At 42.3% G+C, this 21,611-nt stretch overlaps 1 protein-coding gene across 2 annotated transcripts in view; it reads right to left on the bottom strand.

Moving 5' to 3' along the window:
* Window positions 1–21,057, bottom strand: part of EGFR (epidermal growth factor receptor) — a 424,001-nt gene extending 402,944 nt beyond the window's left edge. Inside the window, exon 1 of one of the 2 annotated variants that reach the window (XM_030203797.1) lies at window positions 20,241–21,057. In XM_030203797.1, coding sequence (XP_030059657.1) covers window positions 20,241–20,322 — 82 coding nt within the window. In that variant the 5' untranslated portion in view covers window positions 20,323–21,057. The remainder of the gene's footprint in view (window positions 1–20,240) is intronic. The other variant, XM_030203789.1, reaches the window with a different exon arrangement.
* Between the last annotated feature and the right edge of the window lie 554 nt (window positions 21,058–21,611).

Here is a 21,611-nt window from a genome sequence, read left to right as displayed (position 1 = left end):
AACAGATAAAGGGTTTCTTTTACAAAGCTGAGCTAGCAATTCCTGCGCAGCAAATGAGAGGAAGCCCATAGGGATTGAATGGGCTTCTCATTTGCCGCACAGGAATCGCTATCATGGCTTTGTAAAAGAAGCCCAAAGTGTACTGTTATGTATTGGATGAAGGGTAGGTGGAGATAAATGGGTTTTGCAGGGCAGAGGCATAGGAATGGTAAGGGGGAGTTTATGGTTCCCAAGTTAGTTTACTATTCAATTCCATATTCACACATTACACATCTGTTTCATGGTCTTCCTGGGTCTTCATTCCCTTATTTGAAGAAGTTTTTCCCCAGGGGCTAAGCCAATATAGCAAATCAAAACAATTCTGTAAGAAATGCAGCTTTGTTAGTGCGTCAGCCATTATTCAGCAAAATTCAAGGGCCTGGAAGAAAGGTGAAAAGGAGTGCAAAAACTTCTGCTTAGATTATCTTCCATACCACCACCACCCTCCTGCACTTCAACCACCTACACTGTGATCAATATTATTTTTCAGCATCTTAAAATGAGTCACCGGCCAAATATCTCCAAATATTTATCTAGTTATGCAACTCAGGAGTTTTGCAGGAAAGGGTACAAAGAATAGAGCTACAATTTCTTTCAAGTGCAACGGGCTAGTTTTTTGTTTTCCTATGGCCTCCCCCAATCCACCAACCCTGCTCTCTCCCCTGCCCTCCCCCCAGCATCTGTTTCCCTCAGTTCCACCCCTCCTTCCCTCCCTGCTCCCTCCTCCTCCGATTTCCACGCCCTTGTCCAAGCCCTCCTTCCTATTGGGCTGAACTGCTGGTGGAGGCGGGGCTTGGACTTCTATACTCTCAGCGTTCTGACTCTACTGCGCATTTGCAGGTGAGTCGGTCACTTGCCGTTTATATGTTTGATATCTGCACCTAAATCCTAGTGTTACCAGGTGTGTGGGCAGAAGGTTTTGCACACACTTTTTTCTCAGTGACTAATAATGCAAAAATTGATCCTGACAGCTAGTTGTGAGCGTTTTACAAAGGCTCATCTTTCAATGACTCAGAAGACTGCCTTTTTGATTGCCAGCCATTCTTTATGGGATTCTCTTCTAGACTGAAGGCAATCTCGAGTTCAAAAGGAAATTGATTTTATTTGAAGTTTTATACACCATTTTACTGAAGACAATCATTCAAATTGGTTCACAATAAAAGATCGAAAACAGGTCTGAAGTTATATAAATAGAAAATAAAAACCTAATAAGCCATCAATTTCAAAAAAGGGAAAAAAAAATCAAGAACCTACCTAACAATCTGGAAATGAGTCTTGAAAGCTTTCCTGAACTGCACAAAAGTGGTAACTGCTTTCGTGGTATTTTTACAATAGCATTTCCAGAGAACAGTTTTTGGGTGAGCCTAAGAGGGAAATAGGTGAGCACCAACTTCCTCTCCACCCCTGCCCTGGCCCCATCAACTTATAAAAGAAACTATAAGTTCCTGAGCTGGCAGGAACCCCCACACCGCACCAGCTGAAGATCTCTCCGAAGACACGCAGGACGTGAGAAACAGAAGGAATAGGAAGCCTTTTGCAAGGAGAACCTCAGCTGGCGGGGGGGTTGGGTCCCCCCCCCCCAGCAAAGGTAGGCGAGTTGGTGTCAGGAGAGGGGGGGAGTCCAACGGGTCGTCGGGGGGGGGGAGGTCGACAATGGCAGGCAGGTGGTGTCGGCGGCAATGGGGGAGCAGGGGGGTCAGCGGCACCGGGGGGGGGGCTAAAATGTGCCCCCTCACCTCGGGCTTTGGACCCCCCTCCCACCGAAGTCTGGCTACGCCCCTGGATAAGTCCTCTGGTAACAGGGAAACAGCTATTGCACATGAATGTAAATCACCTTGAACTACTAGTACTGAAAAGGTATGAGCTAGATTTAAAAAAAAATTAAAGACACACACAAAAACATTCTTCACTTTGAACAATCTGTGGGATGAATCTTCAGAATGCAAGATTTAAAAAAATATATAATAAATCTGAAGGCACAGTTCAACAGCAAATTTGGTCACAGCTCTAACCACTGAGCTTCTGAGTTACACCTGCACAGAAATATTGGGCCCCACTGCAATGAATTGCATACACATGGGACATGGAAGATGGAATTATCTATTAACCAAATACAGACCCAAGGACTCCCTGTACTGCACACATGTAGAGGTGTGGTATTGCAAACCCCTGTCCTGAGCTTGCATATCTTACAGGAACTGAACTAATGCGCTTACGCAGCCAGATGTCATCAACTGGCTATCAAAACTCAGCATAATTCTTGAATTAATCTCCACCATTTCTTCCGCTTGCTACACTATTGAAAGAGAACAATGCACTACACTGTATGTGCATGGCTGAAAAGTGTTTTTTTTTTAAAGCCCTGTTTTCAGTCAGCTTTTCAACAGGTCACTTTAAACATATAAATATGACCTAGCACAAACCTGCTCATAATTATTTATTTGGATTTTGCTCACATCTTTTTCAGTAGTAGCTCAAGGTGAGTTACATTCAGGTACTCTGGATATTTCTCTGTCCCAGGAGGGCTCACAATCTAAGTTTATACCAAAGGCAATGGAGGGTTAAGTGACTTGCCCAAGATAACAAGGAACAGCAGTGGGATTTGAACCCACCACCTCTGGATTGCAAGACCAATGCTCTAACCACTAGGCCACTCCTCCACTCCTAACCTGTTCACAACAAAAGACGGGGACCTTGTTAATTAATAGTTAATTTTTTGAAAAAGGTGAGAAGAGTCTAGTCTGTGCTTACAGTAGCTATTGGGTGCTTGAAAAACATGTCAAGGAATCAGATGAAAATGTCAGTACAACAATCTGGTAATATAGCATTGAAGGACTTGACAAATACTCACAGCTTTTAATACCATAACACTCCTTCCCAACTGTACATCTGCTCTTATCACTGCTGTGCAATTAACTACGAAGGATCAGAACGTACCATTCTTTTATTCCTTTTAATCAGAGGTCTGCTTGTCTCCTTTGTTTTTATCTCTGCACTTATGTCGTGGTGATCTGTACTAGGCAAATAGCTTGAGCGCTGTAGTCATGAATGGTAATACTTTAGGAAAAGTGTTTACAATGCACATGTTTATAAGAATTTAAATCTTCTGTTATAGTACTAATATCAATCTATGGAACACATCATTAAAAAGAGAATCTCGACAGGAAGGGTGGTGTAACTAGAAGGGTCGAGGGTACTTAGTCAGTGACATATTAATACTCTTTCTTGGATAAGAAAGGAATTGGGAGATACAAAAGAAGAATGAGGTTGCTGATGTGCACTGAATAATGCAAGAAATGGAATTACTGTGCAAAGAAGTTGTATTAATGCTTATGTTCTTTTGATATCAAAAATAAAGCTTGCAAAAAAAACAAAAAACCTCTCTTGCTGTAGTTTGGCTCATACTTTGACATCCATAAGGCAAAAGAACAGGGCCATGGACATTTTCTGTCAAGTAAGGCACCAGTGTAGATTTCAAATGGCTACGAAGAATGAAATAATTTCTAAACCAATACATTGATATTAAAAAGGACATAATAGCATTGTTCTTGTACGCCTCATCTCAATCATCGGCCTTTCAGCCTCATGATATTCAAGAGCTACTCAGAAGGAATAGTAGTCCCTCGTTCACTGCTGGTTAGTTGTATGATATTGTTTCATACTCAGTACCTGAAACCCTTATCAGCTGCACTTCACTCAGTGTGAGATATGTTTCATTTGCATACAAGAATAGGGCCAGATATACATGTATTCTATAACATGGCACCTGATTTCTGGGGACATCCCTGATCTGCCCCATGGCCACACCCCCTTTTGATTTTATAAAGGTCACCCAAAGTAAGTCTTTCAAACTTCAGCGCAGATCCCAGATGCATATGGAAATTAAATAGTCAATTAGTTTGCCCACAATCAATCATTTCAGTTAATTGGCACTGAATATGAGTTATGCGCATATCTGCCCTTTGCCTAAATTATATAGCACACAATTCAAAAGGGGGTGTGGCCATGAAAGGGGCATGGGCGGATCAGGGATGTTCCCAGAAATTAGGTGCCATGTAACAGAATATACGTATATCCTGGGGAAAGGGGAGACAGGGCTGATATAATACAAAAGTTCAAATATTTGAAAGGGATTATCTACAAAAAACCTTTTCCAGAGGTGGGCGGATTGAGGTTGCAGGGAGCCGACTCAGGAATAATGTCAAGAAGTACTTTTTCAAGGAGAGGGTGGTAAATACCTGGAATACTCTCCCGCGGGAGGTGATGGAGATGAAAACAGTAACAAAATTCAAAAATGCACAGGATAAACACAAAGGAATCCTGTTTAGAAGGAATGGATCCAAAGAAGCTTGGAGGTGATTAGATGGCAACACCAGTAATTGGAAAGCAAAGCCAGTACTGGGCAGACTTCTACGGTCTGTGCCCTGATCGTGGTTGCACAGATTTGAATGGGCTGGAATGGAGCTTCAATGACAACTTCAGAAGTTGGACAACAAGGACAGTGCTGGGCAGACTTCTGAGGTCTATGCCATGAAAATGGCAAGAACAAATCAAGATCAGGTATACATATGAAGTATCATATCATACCTTATGCTATGAGTTTATCTTGTTGGGCAGACTGGATGGACCGTACAGGTCTTTATCTGCCGTCATCTACTGTGTTACTTGGATTCCCTTGCCCAACTGCCATCAGTTAGGTGCGAGGATTTACACCAGGTTTCAGCAGGCTAAGTCCTCGCGACCAGAGTTGGGTGCTGGAATTGGTTCTACGTGCTATTTTATAAAAGTTTTTTTTAGCACAATGTGACATTTATGTATTTGTTACATTTGTATCCCACATTTTCCCACCTATTTGCAGGCTCACATAGTACCGTAAAGGCATTCGCCACCTCCGGTAAAGAACAAATACATAGTGATGTTGTGGTAGAATAAGGTTCATGTGTTACAGACACATTTGGGAATCATAGAGAGGAAGAGTTATGTTATGTCCATTGCGAGCGTTGGTTTTGTTGTGTAGCAGAGTGCAGGCATTTAAGTTGGGTCGGTAGGGTATGCCTTTTTGAACAGGTTGGTTTTTAGTGATTTCCGGAAGTTTAGGTGGTCGTACGTTGTTCTCATGGCTTTTGGTAGCGCGTTCCACAGTTGTGTGCTTATGTAGGAAAAGCTGGATGCATAAGTTGATTTGTATTTGAGTCCTTTGCAGCTTGGGTACTGGAGATTTAAGTATGTTCTTGTTGATCCGACTGTGATTCTGGTTGGTAGGTCTATGAGGTCTGTCATGTATCCCGGGGCTTCACCGTAGATAATTTTATGAACCATGGTACAGATTTTGAAGACAATACGTTCTTGATTGGGAGCCAGTGCAGTTTCTCAGAAGGGTTTGGCGCTTTCGAATTGCGTTTTTCCAAATATAAGCCTGGCTGCCATGTTTTGAGCGGTCTGTAGTTTCTTCATGAATTGTTCTTTGCATCCTGCATAAATTCCATTGCAGTGGTCTACATGGCTTAGTACCATTGATTGTACCAAGTTGCAAAATGTTTCCCTCGGGAAGAATGGTTTCACGCGTTTGAGTTTCCACATTGAATGGAACATTTTCTTTGTTGTAGGGTTCACTTGGCTCTCTAGTGTAAGGTTTCGGTCAATTGTAATGCTGAGGATTTTCAGGCTGTCTGAGATAGGGAGGGTGTAGAATTGGGGCTTAGAACGGATCTTAATGGTGCCTAACTTTGAATGCCATTTACTGTATTCAGCCCTTAGTACATATTTTCATGCCTAACTTTATGCACGATCACTTATGTTTGCTAAAGGCTGGTGTACATACTTGCACCCAAGGACCGTCAATTATGCACAAAATTGTAAGTATTCTATAACGGTGTGCCTACATCCTGTGAATACCCCTAACCAGCCCATGCCCTGGCCACACCCTGTTTGGATTTGTGTACAAGACAAGTTAGGCACGCAGGTTACAGGACAGAGGCATAGGGCTGATCCCTGTGTAACTACTAATGGCTGATTTGTTAACACCCATGATTGATTGTTATCACCTATTTAGCTAATTAGTTTACATGAAGATCTACAATCCACACCCAAAAATGCATGCTCAACTTTGCATGACCTATACAGAATCTGGGGGGCAAATTCTTCCATAAACACATTTTAAAAATAAGTCGGATCTCACCGTTACCCTTGTTTCTTAAAAATAACGATAAACAATGGCTACACTGATAGAACCAGTCATTACATAATACCCTATACAATCATGCATATACAAGTAACTCTACAGTACTCTTCCATCTTATGGGGAAAATGTAGCGAAAAGATGTATTAAAGGAAAGGCTGGGCTTGGCTACTCTGAGGGATTTAGGTGCTTCAAGGACATCATGAGCTTGGTACCTTGCAGGATGCTAGGCACTCAATGCAGCAGGGGTGACGCTTTGCAGTTTTTCTGCAACACTGAAGGGCAAGCATGTATTTCACTTATTCCAGAGAGGTTGGCGAGAGGAAAAGGGACTAAAATATAGAAATAAGAGAGACAAGAAAAGTGTACCCACTGCCTACAGTATGCTGATTCAGGAGTAATATCAGCAATCCTGTAGATACTGAAAAGGTAAGTTCAAAAAGCCCGTTCTCTGGATTTATGCAACTTTTCCTTTTCAAGAATTTTAGTGAACATAAGAATTTCTTTTCACTGACTATTGTATTATGAATAAATGTCTTTTAGAGCTAATTTCACACATGCTATGGCTACCAAGGACAAATCAAGATCAAGTATGCTTAGTATCAGGTCTTTTTCTGCTGTCATCTACTATGTTACTATCAGGCTCATTTTCGAAAGAGTAAAACATCCAAAAAGTGGCATAAGTCTGCATTTGGACGTTTTTCTCACAAAAACGTCCAAATTGGTATTTTTGAAACCTACTTTTAAACACATTTCTCTGAGTCCGCCACAAGTGTGTCCAAATCTCAAGGGGGAGTGCCAGGAGCGTGTTCAGGCGGAACTTGGTCATTCCTAAGACTTAGACATTTTTCAGCCATAATGGAACAAAACAAAACCGCCCAGGACTAAAACTTTGATGTTTTGAGCTAGACCTGTTTTTATTACGAATAAGGCACAAAAAGGTGCCCTAAATAATCAGATGACCACTGGAGGGAATCAGGAATGACTTCCCCTTATTCCCCCAGTGGCCACTAACCCCCCTCCCACCCCCTAAAAATGTGATGACAAACATTACTTACCAACCTTTATGCCGGCCTCAGATGTAATACTCAGGTCCATTAGAACAGCATGCAGGTCCCTGGGGTAGTCTAGTGCTGGGTGCAGTGCACTGAAGACAGGTGGACCCCAGCTCCTACCTCCCCCTACCTGTTACACTTGTGAAGGAAACTGTGAGCCCTCCAAAACTCACCAGAAACCCACTGTACCCATATATAGGTGCCCCCTTCACCCGTAAAGGCTATGGTAGTAGTGTACAGTTGGGGGTAGTGGATTTTGGGGAGTTGGGGGGCTCAGCACACAAGGTAAGAGAGCAATGGCGAGATGTGTACCTGAGAGCATTTTATGAAGGCCACTGCAGTGCCCCCTAGGGTGCCCTATTGCTGTCCTGGGATGTCAGAGGTACCAGTGTACTAAAAATGCTGGCTCCTCCTACATCCTAACGGCTTGATTTTGTGCGTATTGCACGTGGACTTTTTTTTTTTTTTTTTTAAATGGACAAAAAAAAAAAAAAAAAAGAGTCCAAATCACAAAACGTCCAAAGTATTTTTGAGAAAAAAAAAAAAAAAAAAGATAAGACGTTTTTCTTTTTCGAAAATGACCTTCTTCCCTATTCGGGTTTTGGACATTTTTTGCAAAACGTCAAAAGTCGGACTTGATGTCATATCGAAAATGCCCCTCCATTTAACTTTGTAAGTCTAACAGCCCAATGCTCAGAACTCCCGTAGTGAGTCAACAGTGCTGAAAAAATACTGCCAGAACAGTGCAGAAATTTAGCTCGCCAATGCTCAAAGGAAATGGTATGCAAATTATATGCACACTGTTAAAGCAAAAGCAAGGAGGGGGGGATGTGATCAGTGCATGCTCAGAAGAGTTAGCACAGTAAGCAAAGCTGCTGTGCGCATGCGCCAGGCAAACCCGAACTTTAAGCACACATTGTCGTCTGTTTTGCTTTCACTTCCGGGTTTGCTCAGACTCATGCACATTTGTTTCTCACTACTAGCGCTTAGGGGCTGCATTATTTTTTATATTGGCAAGGCAGCTTTGTTTCGTGCACTGTTTTCTGAGCTTTGGGAGAGAATAGGAAATGAGCTCATTAACATGTGTTTGACTACACCAGTGCCGTAGCGAGGGCGGGTCGCCGCTGCTCACCCCCCCCCCCCCCCCCCCCCCCGGTGCAGCACGGCGCTCCCCCCTTTGGCGTGCACCCTCCCCCCCCCCCCCCCCCGGAGCACATTCTTACTTGAATTAGGAAGCGAGGGGCGGGCAAGAGGGCCAATCCGTCCCCAAGTGCACGTCGCTGGGAGCTGCGTCGGCTCCGCTGGTTCTCTGCCCCGGAACAGGAAGTAACCTGTTCCGGGGCAGAGGGAGCAGGGAACCAGCGGAGCCGACACCCCCCCCCCCCCCCCCCCTAGCGGCATGCACCCAGGGCGGACCGCCCCACCGCCCCCCCTTCCTACGCCACTGGACTACACTAGCTTGCTATTTGCGTGAATCTTCGGCACACTCATTGTTTCCCATGCTAGAGCGTCTGAGCATTCTGCACTCACTAATGCGGGTGCTAGTTCGACGCTAATGGCCTCTAGCGCTCATGTTCACTTCTAAGCATGGGGGCATAAGTTCTTTGAAAATTTGCCTGTACATAACTTTGTAAGTCTCAGTGCTTTGAAAATATGCCTCCACATATGTTAATTAATCAAGGCAATATGTTTCTAGTATGAAGTCATTTTTGAAACAAAATGTACTTAACAGGTTTTTATAAAGTGTGAGCCCTCCAAAACCCACAAAAAATGTTTATAAAGAACAAAGGGACCTTTCCCAACGCATCGAGTTACCACTTTATCAAGTGGATAGAAATCTTTCTTATTTGAAAAGGAGGAAGTTTGGTTGATGCACCCATCATTCTTTTACATAAGAACACATTTGACCCCTGACGCAGGCGTGTCAGGTCCATCTTGGAAAATGTAATTTTAGAATTAAAGGAACTGTGTCCCGTTTCAGAAAGCTCTTGGCGCTTCTTGTATTTTGAACTGGTCTATACTTTGAGCCCTCTCTGTGCTGTCGTACGTGTTACCTCTCTCTGACATGCAGGCCCCCAGGAGAGTGCAGAGAATGCATGGGAACCACTTCAAGAATTCTGCAGGCAGGAGCAAGAAGGCCATTGGATGACTTTCAAACGCTTCCATGAAGACATTATAACTTTTCATGGTGGGGGTTAATTCATTTATTATTTGGAAAAAAATGCCCTTCAACTATGGATTTGATGCAAGCTCTGTTTCATATTTCTTAACTACCAGTTACAATTATGACAACTCAAAATAGGACACACCAGGAAGCTGAATAGGGAAATCGTCGCATATGGTTATAATAGGATACACTGATGCAGAAGTGATATTCTACAGGCAGCTTTATTTAATTAAGTGTGATTGAATAAAGTTTTTAGTAAACCACAAGAGATATTTGAGCATTTTTCTTACATTTATAAAGCAAACGAGAAACCCACCAATAACTATAAATGTACAGTCCAAAATGCAGGATTTGTGCATCAGTCTGCTGCATGGTTGATTATGGGGCTCATTTTCGAAACAGAAAAATGTCCAAAAAGTGCCACAATGTGGCATAAGGATGGTTTTTTTGTCAATACATCCAAATCGCTATTTTCAAAATCAATTTTCAGACATTTTTCTATGCAGTGCGTCCAAATTATAAGGGGGTGTTGGGGGGCAGGCTTTGGCCATTTGCAAAATGTGGACGTTTTTCTGCCATAATGGAACAAAGCAAAAACATCCAGGGTTAAAAGTTATTAGTCTAAACCTGTTTCAATCACGACCAAGTCACAAAATGGTGCCCTATACGTCCAAATAACCACTGGAGGAATTAAGGCATGATCCCCCTTACTCCTCAAGTGGTAACACACCCCTTCCCACCCCCCAAAGATGTGAATGAAACAATACATACCAGCCTCTATGACAGCTTCAGATGCTATGGCCCGTCCTATTAGAGCAGCAAACAGGTCCCTGGAGTAGCCTAGTGGTTGGTGCAATGCACTGTAGAGAAGGGGAGCCAGGCCCACATCCCATTCTAACTGTTACACTTGTGGTACAAAGTGTGAGCCCTCCAAAACTCAACTGTACCCACATATAGGTGACACCTGCAACCATAAGGGCTATTGTTATGTGATATGATATGTTCCTTGTATACTGCTAACTCCCTCTGGACAGAGGTTCAAAGTGGTTTAACAAACTGAAAACAAAAATGAAACAAATAAAAAAAAGAATGTAAACAAAAAACGAGAATTAAGACATGAATCGTTTAAACAAATACGTCTTTAACCGTTTCCTAAAAGAAAGATAACTGGAAGATCCATGTAATTCCTGAGGGAGAGAAATCCAGAATTGTGGTGCCTGAAAGCAAAAGGACATTTCCAAAATCTGTTTAAATCAAATACCAATAAAAGAGGGGAGTTTAGCTGCTGTATTCTGCAACAATTGTAATTTAAAACAAAGTTTTGACGTAAGAGAAACATACAAAGCACTGTAGTAATCCAAGTGACTCAAAATACATGCTTGCACTAAAACGGTAAAGTTATATTTATCAAAATACTTTCTAATACAACGCAACTGACGTAGTTTAAAAAAGTAGTGTGTGATAAATGATTGACCTGGGGTTCTAAACAAAGAGAGGAATCCATAATGACATCAAGAATTTTGAAAGTTAGATCTATTTTGAGAGAAAGATCCTTCGATAAAGGAAGAAACTCAGGGATAATGCTACCCTTGCGTGCTAGCCAGATAAACTTGGTCTTGTCCTCATTTAATTTAAAACCATGAATAGAACTATAATGTTTGATCTTTTCAATATAACTTAACCACCTTTGAAATGGTGTCAGACCAGTTTTCACAAACTTGTACAAGCAACAACTTATCATCTGAACATGAATAAAAGTTCACTCCTAAGGAGGAAAAGCCAAAATCCATATTAATGACAGACACATTGAATAAAATTGGTGATTAAGGAGACCCCTGTGGAACATCGCAGGGCGGTATCCACGAATCAGAAAGTTCACCTCTCATTTTGATAGGATACTGTCTGTTGGACAAAAATTCACTAAAGTACTAAAGAACTCTGCCAGAAAAACCTGTCAAGCTCAACTTATACAGTAAGATCGCATGATTCGCTGTATCAAATGCAGCAGTTAAATCAAATTGGAACAATGACGACTATTTCCCTTTCGCCACAAAACATTTAGGGCCCTCTTTACAATGCTGCATTATAGCATGTGCTAACACTAGAGACACCCATAGGAATATATGGGTGTCTCTAGTGTTAGTGTGCGCTACTTTTTAGTGTGCACTAAAAACGCTACTGCATCTTAGTAAACGGGGCCCCTAGCATCTGAAATCACAGCTATTAATACTGATTCAGTACTATGAAATGCTGTAAGTTCAAACTGAAGTGGGCTAAGGCAGGCAAATTTGTACAGATAAAGTGAGGAGTGTGGTAGCCGTGTTAGTCCAATCTTAAGGTTATCAATAGAAATCGAACAAAATAAAACATGGAAAAGAAAATAAGATACCTTTTTTATTGGACATAACTTAATACATTTCTTGATTAGCTTTCGAAGGTTGCCCTTCTTCGTCAGGTCGGAAATAAGCAAATGTGCTAGCTGACAGTGTATATAAGTGAAAACATTCAAGCATTCAAGGGGTGGGGGCCCTACTGGCTGTATTGTTCATGTGATGTCTATGTAAATTGAATCTTGTCTTAAGCATCTGGCCTGTTTCTCCAATATAGCATCCTTCGTTACATTTTTTACACTGAATGATATATACCACATTGTCAGACTGTCATAGTAATGCTTGAATGTTTTCACTTACATACACTGTCAGCTAGCACATTTGCTTATTTCCGACCTGACGAAGAAGGGCAACCTTCGAAAGCTAATCAAGAAATGTATTAAGTTATGTCCAATAAAAAAAGGTATCACCTTAATTTTCTTTTCCATGTTTTATTTTGTTTGATTTCTATTGATAACCTACAGATAAAGTGGTAACCGAGCAGTTACAATAGTTTCTGACAGTTTGGAAAGTAAAGGAATACTGACCATTGGTCAAAAATTAGCATGAAGGCTGGGGTCAGCATTAACTCTTTTAATTATGGGTGTAAGAACAATATCCCCAAAGCCTTGGGGATACTGACCGATTGCAAACAAAGAATTTAAGAATGATGTAAGCCACTCAATTATCATAGGAAGAGGAGATTTCAATATGTAGATGGGACAACTATCCATCACACAAGAAGAAGCAGTTACTTAGGCAGCAACACAAACACCTCATGATTAGCAATAACAGAAAAAAGATTCCCATGGTCTATCAGCAGGAAAGGCTTGAGCACCATAAGCAGCTAAAACAGCCTGTAATATGGGAGGAACTGATTCCTTGATCTTAAGGATCTTCTCTAAAAAATAAGTAGCCAAAGCTGAGGGATATCAATCTTCATCAATATCGTTGCAAGTTTTAAGTATGAGATCCCTGAACATCGTGAATAGCTGCAATGAAGAACAAGAATGTTAATCTATTAAAGATGAAAAATGATTTTTAGCGTTATAAATTGCAGCTTTATGTTCATACCAGATTTCCATTCTAGTCTTATAGCCTGTCATTATGAGAATGATGCCATTGATGTTCTAACCTTCGACAGTTAGATTTCAACACTGCCAATTCTTGAGAAACCATTTAACCCTATGAGAGGTGGGAATTACTTTTATCACCAACGGACCTAGAGGATCTCTGGTTTTGGATACACCATTATGCTAAATATTATAAGAAATCTATGGAGTAGAGAAATCAAAATCTAATTGAGGTAAAACCAATCCTCAGAAATGATCAGCGTCTATATGTTTACTGGTGATTTTACAACATAAAGAAGAATTACCAATGTGATTTTTTTTAATGAAAATGTAAAATTCAGTAAAAAAAATGATCTGACCATGGTATTGAAGAATATTCAGCATTGGATACAAAGAAATTAAAAGTACTATCCTGAGTAAAGGCTATAAAGTCCAAACTGGCCATTTTCATGAGTAGATTGGATAGAGTTTAACAATAAACCTTTTGATGATAAAATAGACTTAAAACATAGCACCACGGAATTAGTTCCATCCTCTAGATGAAGATGGATACCTCCAATTAATACCAATGATCTAAAATGAGACACGAGAAACTGATGCAATTCCAATTTCCTGGAGGACGATAAGCTAGTATCAAATCAACAGTTCCTAAAAAAAACTAGTATCATACAATCTACCAGTTCTAGTTCTTGACATACCAGGTGATCAGCTAGTGAAACTTTGAAAAAAAAGACTTAAAAATAATACCAATACCTTCCCCTTTTCTATTCAATCTGGACTGACTGATGACCTTACAACCTGGAGGGCATATTTCAGATAAGATACTCGGATCATTATTAATTATCCAAGTTATAAATGCAAACCCAACTTGGCTATCCCTTATCAAATCTCTAGCAATATTTGTTTTATTACATACCAATCTAGCGTTAAAAAACAGCAAGGAACAGGAAGATATTCAGTAGGGGTGTGATTAATATGGGATTTAATAGGAACTAAATTTCTATATGAAAATGGTAACCTGTTCGATCTATATGATCTACCCCATAGGTGCCTGCCAATAATGACTTCTATATTAAGAGGATTGGAATTAGTATGAGAATAAAGCCCTTGAAAATTTAACGTTCAAGTTTTGGGGTTGTCATTCAAAGAGGGATATCCTGAACATAAGGTAAGCCCCATTCCTACAAATATACTAAGCAAAGTAAAAACCAATGCATCATCTAAAAGTCCAAAATAATTAGCAATGCAGTCAAACGATTAAAAATGATAAAATATATAAAAATACCCACAAAGGGGCACACTAATGGGCAGTACACACCCCTTAGGCGTGCCCCTTTGGCGGTGCACCTCAGAATGGGCACACTGTTATAATCTCACAAGGGGAGGTGTCATGATGCTAGTGACATCACAGATGAGTGGAGCCTCACGTCTTACTGCCAACAAGCACATTAACAGTCTTTGAATAAGGATGTCTCACACTGCAGTTTAGCAGATGTTCTTAAGATGAAGATTGCAGCAGACTCACTAGCATCTTGATGGAGAACTGCCTCAGAATGGGCATGCTGTTATAACCCCACAAGGGAAGGCATTGGGATGCTAGTGAAACCAGTGGTATACAGTAGATTTTTTGCGGGTTCTGGAGGGCTCACCATACAATATAAGGGGATAATGGTGAGATGTGTACCTGTGATCTTTTAATGCGAAGTCCATTGTAGTGCCCCCTAGGATGCCCCACTGCTCTGCTGGGATGTCTGTGGCCAGTCTACTAAGAATGCTAGCTCCCCATACATTCCAATGGCTTCTTTTTTCCATTTTTCCCTTGGACAGTTTTTTTTTTCCAAAAATGGTCCAAAAGGATAAATGAACTGAGCACAAAAACATTTAGCAAACAGCCAATTTTGAAACCAAAAGATAGACGTTTTTCTGGTTTGAGCATCACTATGTTCATCACTTGATTTTTGAACATTTTTGGCAAAATGTCCAAAATTGGATTTAGACATCATATTGAAAATGCCCCTCTACGCCTTGTAGTCAGAATTTTTTAAAAATAGTGCCAAAATTGTTTTCAATGCAGAGGGACCTTTTCCAAATATAATAATAATAATAATAATTGTGCAAGAGGTACAACTTCAGAGTCTCAACAAATATTGATATAACCACAGTGAAGAAAGTCATATAAAATGAAAAAGTCAAGATTTTATGGGACTTCCAAATTCAAACAGACTGACATTTGGAACATAACACATATCAAAACCAATACTGTGATTTCCATCAACACTGTGGTATCAGGAAACACAAGAATTAAAGACGAAGAACTGGAAAAATTAACAAGACCTTACAATAGAATGGCAAGACTCTCAAACAAGCCAAGTCAGGTTATACCTAGGCTAGACAAAATTTCTACAAAACCTTGACATTTCAGATTTGACAACAGTGGACTTACAGAAAACAGTTTTGTTTGGCTCAAGCTACATTTCATGAAGATACCTGGATAATTCCAAAGCTTCTAGATGAAGCTCGAATTCTCCAGAGATACCTGACAACTCTGTTTGTGCTATGTTGTAAACTAATTCAAAATTATCTCATCTTAAACAAGTGAAGAAAGCATGAGAATCATGTCTTATGGAATTGTTTCTAACATGCATGTGTGTGTGTCAGTCTCTGTCGTCTCAGTGTTTCTTCCACCTGGAGGGTAGAGCTGGGTGGGAGGATTGAATATAGCAGTATCCCAACATTCTCCTGGTTTGGAAAGAATGAAAATACAAGAGAGAAAAGCATGCAGAGCATGTATCATGGAATTATTTCCAAGCACTTTGTACAGCGGAGTGAAGAAGCAGCCTAATAGTTAGTGCAGCAGGTTTTGATCCTGGCAACCTGGGTTCAATTCCTACTGCAGCTCTTTGTGACCTTGGGCAAGTCATTTAACCCTCCATTGCACCGTGTATAAAACCTTTGATTGTGAGCCCTTTAGGGACAGAAAAAGTACCTTTATATGTGATTCTGTATAGCACTGCATACATCTAGTAGTGCTATAAAAATGATTAGTGCAAATATGTGTGTGTGTTTGACTTGGAAGAGGGAGAGGAAGTGGCTTGAATAGTGCAGTACCTAAAGCTTTTGCTGGTTTGGATAAAATAATAAAAACTAACAGGTGGGGGGGGGGGCAAAATAAAGGAGTTTGCTCAATATTGGGGGTGCTCAAACACCCCACAGAGCTGGCTCATATGGGTCCTACCACTTTTGACAAGGGAAATTTAAGACATTATTTAAGGGCTCTGCATATACAATTTACACCATATATGATGATTTATGGTCTATAAAAACCCATTATTAAATTATATATAATTGAATTATCAGAGGCTACACAGTTTGCACCCCACCACGGAGGACTGGAGTAGCCCAAGCGTCAAGTGTAGACGAGTCATAGGTTACCTTTCTTCCTGATTTGAAAAGCTGAGCAAGAAATGCCAATAAACCAGTGCTTCCCAATCTTTTTTGAGGTCATGACCCCATAATTGCAGCCAAATACTATTGTGTGACCCCCTGAAGATACAGAATAATGATGCACACCTATACAGAGCCCATCTAGGTCGTGACCCCATCCCAACCCCCAGTTTGGGAAGTTCTGCAATAGAGCCTCAAGATGTTCCCTCCCCTTCCCAGAGGGAAATCAGGAAGAGATGATTCAAAGACTTCAGTTTCCCAGAAAGAAGCCCGGTCAGCTCACTGTCTGAATTTATCTATCTTCCTTATTATGCAATGATACAGTACAAACTAGAAGCAGAGATGGCAGAGTGGTGAACTGATTTTACCAATGTCATCAAATGAGTAGTGACTTGCAAAGAAACATGGATGAAATTATTAAATGACACTCCAGAGGATTTCCATGGTTTTGTACTTTTGAATCTCCATATACTTGATTATTGTAGAAAGAATCGTAGCCTCTTCGAAACTCTCTCTGCTCACGCATTTTGTAAAGCACTCCATCATGTCTTCAGATCCACCCCCCCCCCCCCCCATCAGAGGATGCTGGAACTGTTTATAAGAACCCCTGCACGGATTTAATCTGAGGGCTCATGACCACCAGTGTGAATTTCAGATGGTAGCAGACTACAAATCCCACAATGCACTCTAAGTTCCAAATCCAGGACTGGCAATAAATCATCTTTCCTTGACGTGGGTCATTTGGCAGCTCTCTTTCATCTCTAGATGCAAACTGATCGATCCAGCCCTGGAATTACACACTGCATACAAGGCCTTTGGTTCTGTTGTTTTTTTTTAAATTATTATTTATTTCAATATTTAGCCCTTCCTCCCAGTGAAACCCTTGCATTCAATTGGCTAACTCCAAGATGGGCTCAGCCCACCTTGAAAAAAATGGAGCGAAATGGCAAATCTAGCTTCTAGCTTTAGCAATTGCCAATATTTTTTTTAAAGTCATTCCTCCAACTGATCACAACTGTACTTAAGAAATTTGTTTCTGCAAAGGGTGGGGGAGGGAGGAGAGACACCTAGCTCATTGCAACAGGCATCTAAATAATAAATGAAAAAGCAAAGCCTAGATTGTAAGCTCTTTGAGCAGGGACTGTCTTTCGTCTATGTTTGTGCAGCGCTGCGTACACCTTGTAGCCAGGGGCGTATCTGGAATCCGGCGGTAGGGGGGGCCAGAGCCAGAGAGGGGGGGCACATTTTTGCCTCCCTTCCCCCCCCCCGCCATCGCCGCCGCCTCTCTCCACCCCCCTCCCCGCCGTCAACCCTCCCCCGCTGCTTACTTTTGCTGGCGAGGGGCCCCAAACCCCGCCAGCTGAGGTCCTCCGACTCCTCCGTGGTCGTGCTGCGAAGTCAGACTCCGAACTGGATTCAACAAATTAGCACTGCAGCGTTACTTCCTTGCAGCATGGCCACGGAGGAAGACGAAATATGAAGACTTCGGGTCGGACCTCGGCTGGCGGGGGTTGGGGCCCCCCGCCAGCAAAAGTAAGCAGCGGAGGAGGGTTGACGGCGGGGAGGGGGGCCAGGGCGAAATCTGCGGGGGCCCAGACCCCTGTGGCCCCACGCAGATACGCCCCTGCTTGTAGCGCTATAGAAATGCTAAATAGTAGTAGTAGTGCTCTTTCTGAAGGGAAAAATCGCACCTTACACTATGCTGCCTTCTCCCAAGTGCCTTTATGAACTCTCTGGCACACTAGCTGAATCTGTAATAACGCAAAACATTATGACCCAGCTAAGGGCTGTCATTAGAGGCTGTTTCTGTTGCATGATGCTGCAACAAATGACCTCATTTTATCTCATCAAAATGTTGGCCACTCCTTTTCCATATACACTGACAGGGAGGAGGACATAGGTGGTGGATGGCTTAAGCAACTTTTACTACTCCTGCTGGTAAACAACTTCGCTTTTAAATCGACTTGACTGCCACTAGTTAAAATGGGGGTGCTATGCATATTTTGTGAAAGCACAAGAAGGTTGTGTGTAAGGTGATCATCATGAGGCCGTCCACCCATAGTCCCTCGGCATCCTAAACAAGCGAGGTGACGGAGCCAGCACCTGAGGCACAAAGAACGTGCTTCAAACAGGAGTGCCCTGTTCCAAACTGGTTATACTGGCAGTCACTCTCTTACCACTCAGCCTTCCCTATCCTTGCCTCTTACTCGGGCTGGCTTCAAAACAGTTTATGTAAAGATGCATAAACACAGCAGTTAAAGTCAACTCCCCAGGAAAAAAAAAAACCCTGCATATTGACAGCAGGTATCAACTTGCTAGATGGAACGCAAGCCTCTTGCTTTGTGCAATTAGATCTGGCGTTTCTGGTTCCAGGAGCAGGTTTTTTTTTTTTAACTTAATAATGTGGAATCACGAAATGTTTTCTATGCAGTGAAAAAGCTTGGTAAACTTCACAGCCTGCAGGTATAGGTGCCAGCTCTGTGCGTGCAATGAGAATTTGGGCACCCACAGCATTGAGTAAAAAATAAACTATTTTATTGTATCCAAGGAGGAAGGATGGTTTGTGTTGAGTTTAGCATCCTCAGTCCTTTGTTATGACTGCCTATTTTTCAAGGACGGATGCTTTATTTTCACAGGCTCCTACTTAAACCTTACCTACCCCCTCCCCCATCCTGACACCGGGAGGGCGGGGGAAGGGAAACCAAATATTTTGGCATCCCCGTGACTCCCAGATTGACCCTGGAAAAGTAGTGCATCGCATTCTCCTGTTACAAAATCTATAGATCACATTATACTTTGCAAAAAAGCAAAGCACTCGTGCAATAAAGAAGGACCAGCCAAGAGAATGATGTCGAAAAACAAGGCTATATAGACCAAAGGAAATGTGACAGCTAGGACGGCAGCGGTGCACAGACCAAAGGGACCAGCAGTCAGCGAATTCCACGTGTTTCCCCTCCCCAAATGTGTCCGCCTGGCAGTTCCCAACAGATGAGCATGGGAATGTGAACTTGGGTGCCACCACAACCATGCAACTTGATTTAAATTTGCTACAAAAAAATTATGTTTTCGCTAAACTCTTCCCACAGCTGTTTCCTGGTTAGATTCCTTAATATTGCACGGGATTTCATTTCATGCTCCAGTTTGGGGACATCTTTCATACATTCATGTTTCCAAGAACTGCTCCTTCTCTTAAGAAATTTCTCAGCCAGGATGGAGAGAGAGAGGGAGAGAGCACAGTCCTGCTTTCTGGGTTCAAATACTACATTCATATGGTTTTAAGGCTACATTAAGACCAAATCACTCCCCATAGAGATGACTGCATCTGCTCCGAATTAATGTTAGAAAGACTCTCAGTTATATAAATAAGGTGCGATCAGACTGACAGAGATGAGAAAGGTGCATGTACTTTGTCATTTAAAAAAAAATTAAAGAAATCCTGTACACGCTTTTTGCCTGCTGCTCCACATATGATTTTAAATAATAAAACAAACGTGCGACAACAGCTGAAGTTTCTCTCTCTCTCTCTTTCCACCCACAGAAGGAAATTAATTCCATATATTCCCAGAACCTACAGAAAGTTCGCACACACCACCAAAGACTGGCATAGCCCGAGAGTCAAGTGTGAACGAGCTACACCTTTCTTCCTGATTTGAAAAGCTAAGCAAGAAATGCCAATAAAACCTCAAGATGCTCCCTCCCCCTTCCCAGAGGGAAGGAAATCAGGAAGAGATTTTTTTTTTCAAACACTTCAGTTTCCCAGAAAGAAGAAAAGTCAGTCCGCTCACTGCCACAGGATCAAGCAGCAGGACCCCCCTCCCGCCAGGGTCCAGGGATTACCTGTGAGCTCTGCCACAGCCTGATAAGACAGAAGCTCTCTTGGCCAATAAGGAATAAGGAGAAAACGCTCCATCTTACCTTTCTTTTCCTCCAGGGCAAAGCTGAGGCGCAGTTGGCCGACGGCGAGCAACAGCAGGAGAGCAGCTCCCCCGGCCCCCATGTTCACCGTGGTTGCTGGCTGCAGACCCCCTAAGCACTTGTGACACTAGGGGGAAACAGGAGATGTCCAAGCAAAATCGTCTCCCCGGCTCAGCTTCTTTTCTTCCTCCTGCAGGCTCCTGGACCCCGTCCTTAGTCCAGTCTCAGGGATCCCTCAATGCTTCCTCTTGGCTGCTGCTCTTATATACAGCCCATGCTTCGGGTGGAAGGAGACCAGGGAGGGGGGGGGGGGAAATATATATATATATATTTTCTTTTTTGCGTAATCCAGTTGTCACTTCTGAACGTCAGCTCCACTTTTCAGAACAGCTTGTTATCTCTAGGGGGGTGGGTTTCCACCCCTCTCTCCCAGATCAGGGGAGTGAATGAATGACAGATCCAGCCCAGGTCTTGCTACTGCTCCACCACGAGTTGCAAAACTTTGACAGTTCGGATCCCCCTGCACACGCTGCTCCCAGGACTCGCTGCACTTGAAGGCTGCCCCCTCTCCCTCCTTCCTACCCAAGCACTCAGAAAGGACTTTCAGTGCTGGATCGCCGAACAGCAGTTCCCGGTTAGCCCGCTCCACGGTTTTCACACACACCGGGCTTGCAGCTGCTGTAGCAAGTAGCTCGGTGTGATGCTAACCCAGTGCACTCCCCACGCTACCGTATTAACCCGTGTAATCAGGCATTCTTTTTACCTGCAGTGCTTTAGTGTGTCCTGGCTGCTCCCAATAGAAATGTTAAGTGTGCTTACTTTAGTCTCACAATCGGCAAGGCAAGCTCAAAGGGGTTGGGCTTCCAACAAAAGAAAAGAGGAGGTGGAAGAGGGAGGAGATTGAATACCATCGCAAGGATCCAGGGCTTGGCCAGTGTGGAAAGTGGGATAGAGGAGGCGGCTGGCCAGTCAGAATCGGGCTGGTTTGGATCGGATATTTAGCTGTCAGCCACCCACGAGGAAATGCAACAGGCAGAGGCCACTCTCTCCTCCTCCCCATTACAACAAAACCAGTATTTTTTTTTCCCCTAATCCTTCACTTTTAAAACAAAACATTGTATGCAACGGCCTTCAATCAGTTCACCACTTTTCAGGAACTAAGATCTATTTTCCAGAGTCAGTTTTTGAACGTGGTCCTGTATGGATACACTTTTTAGATGTATGTTCTCTCTTTTTAAGACGCAATCCTTTTGGTCTGCCCTACAGGTTTAGATAATGTGGGATTCGACTAATGAATAATGGATTTTTTTTTTTTTTTTTTTTTTATTTATTTATTTATTTTGTATGTGAAGGGTGGAAGCTGGAGTTGTG

This window comes from Microcaecilia unicolor, chromosome 1, assembly GCF_901765095.1.
Source record: "Microcaecilia unicolor chromosome 1, aMicUni1.1, whole genome shotgun sequence".
Classification (NCBI taxonomy): domain Eukaryota; kingdom Metazoa; phylum Chordata; class Amphibia; order Gymnophiona; family Siphonopidae; genus Microcaecilia; species Microcaecilia unicolor.
Note: the sequence above shows the minus strand (reverse complement) of the source record. Positions and strands in the feature narration are given on the sequence as shown.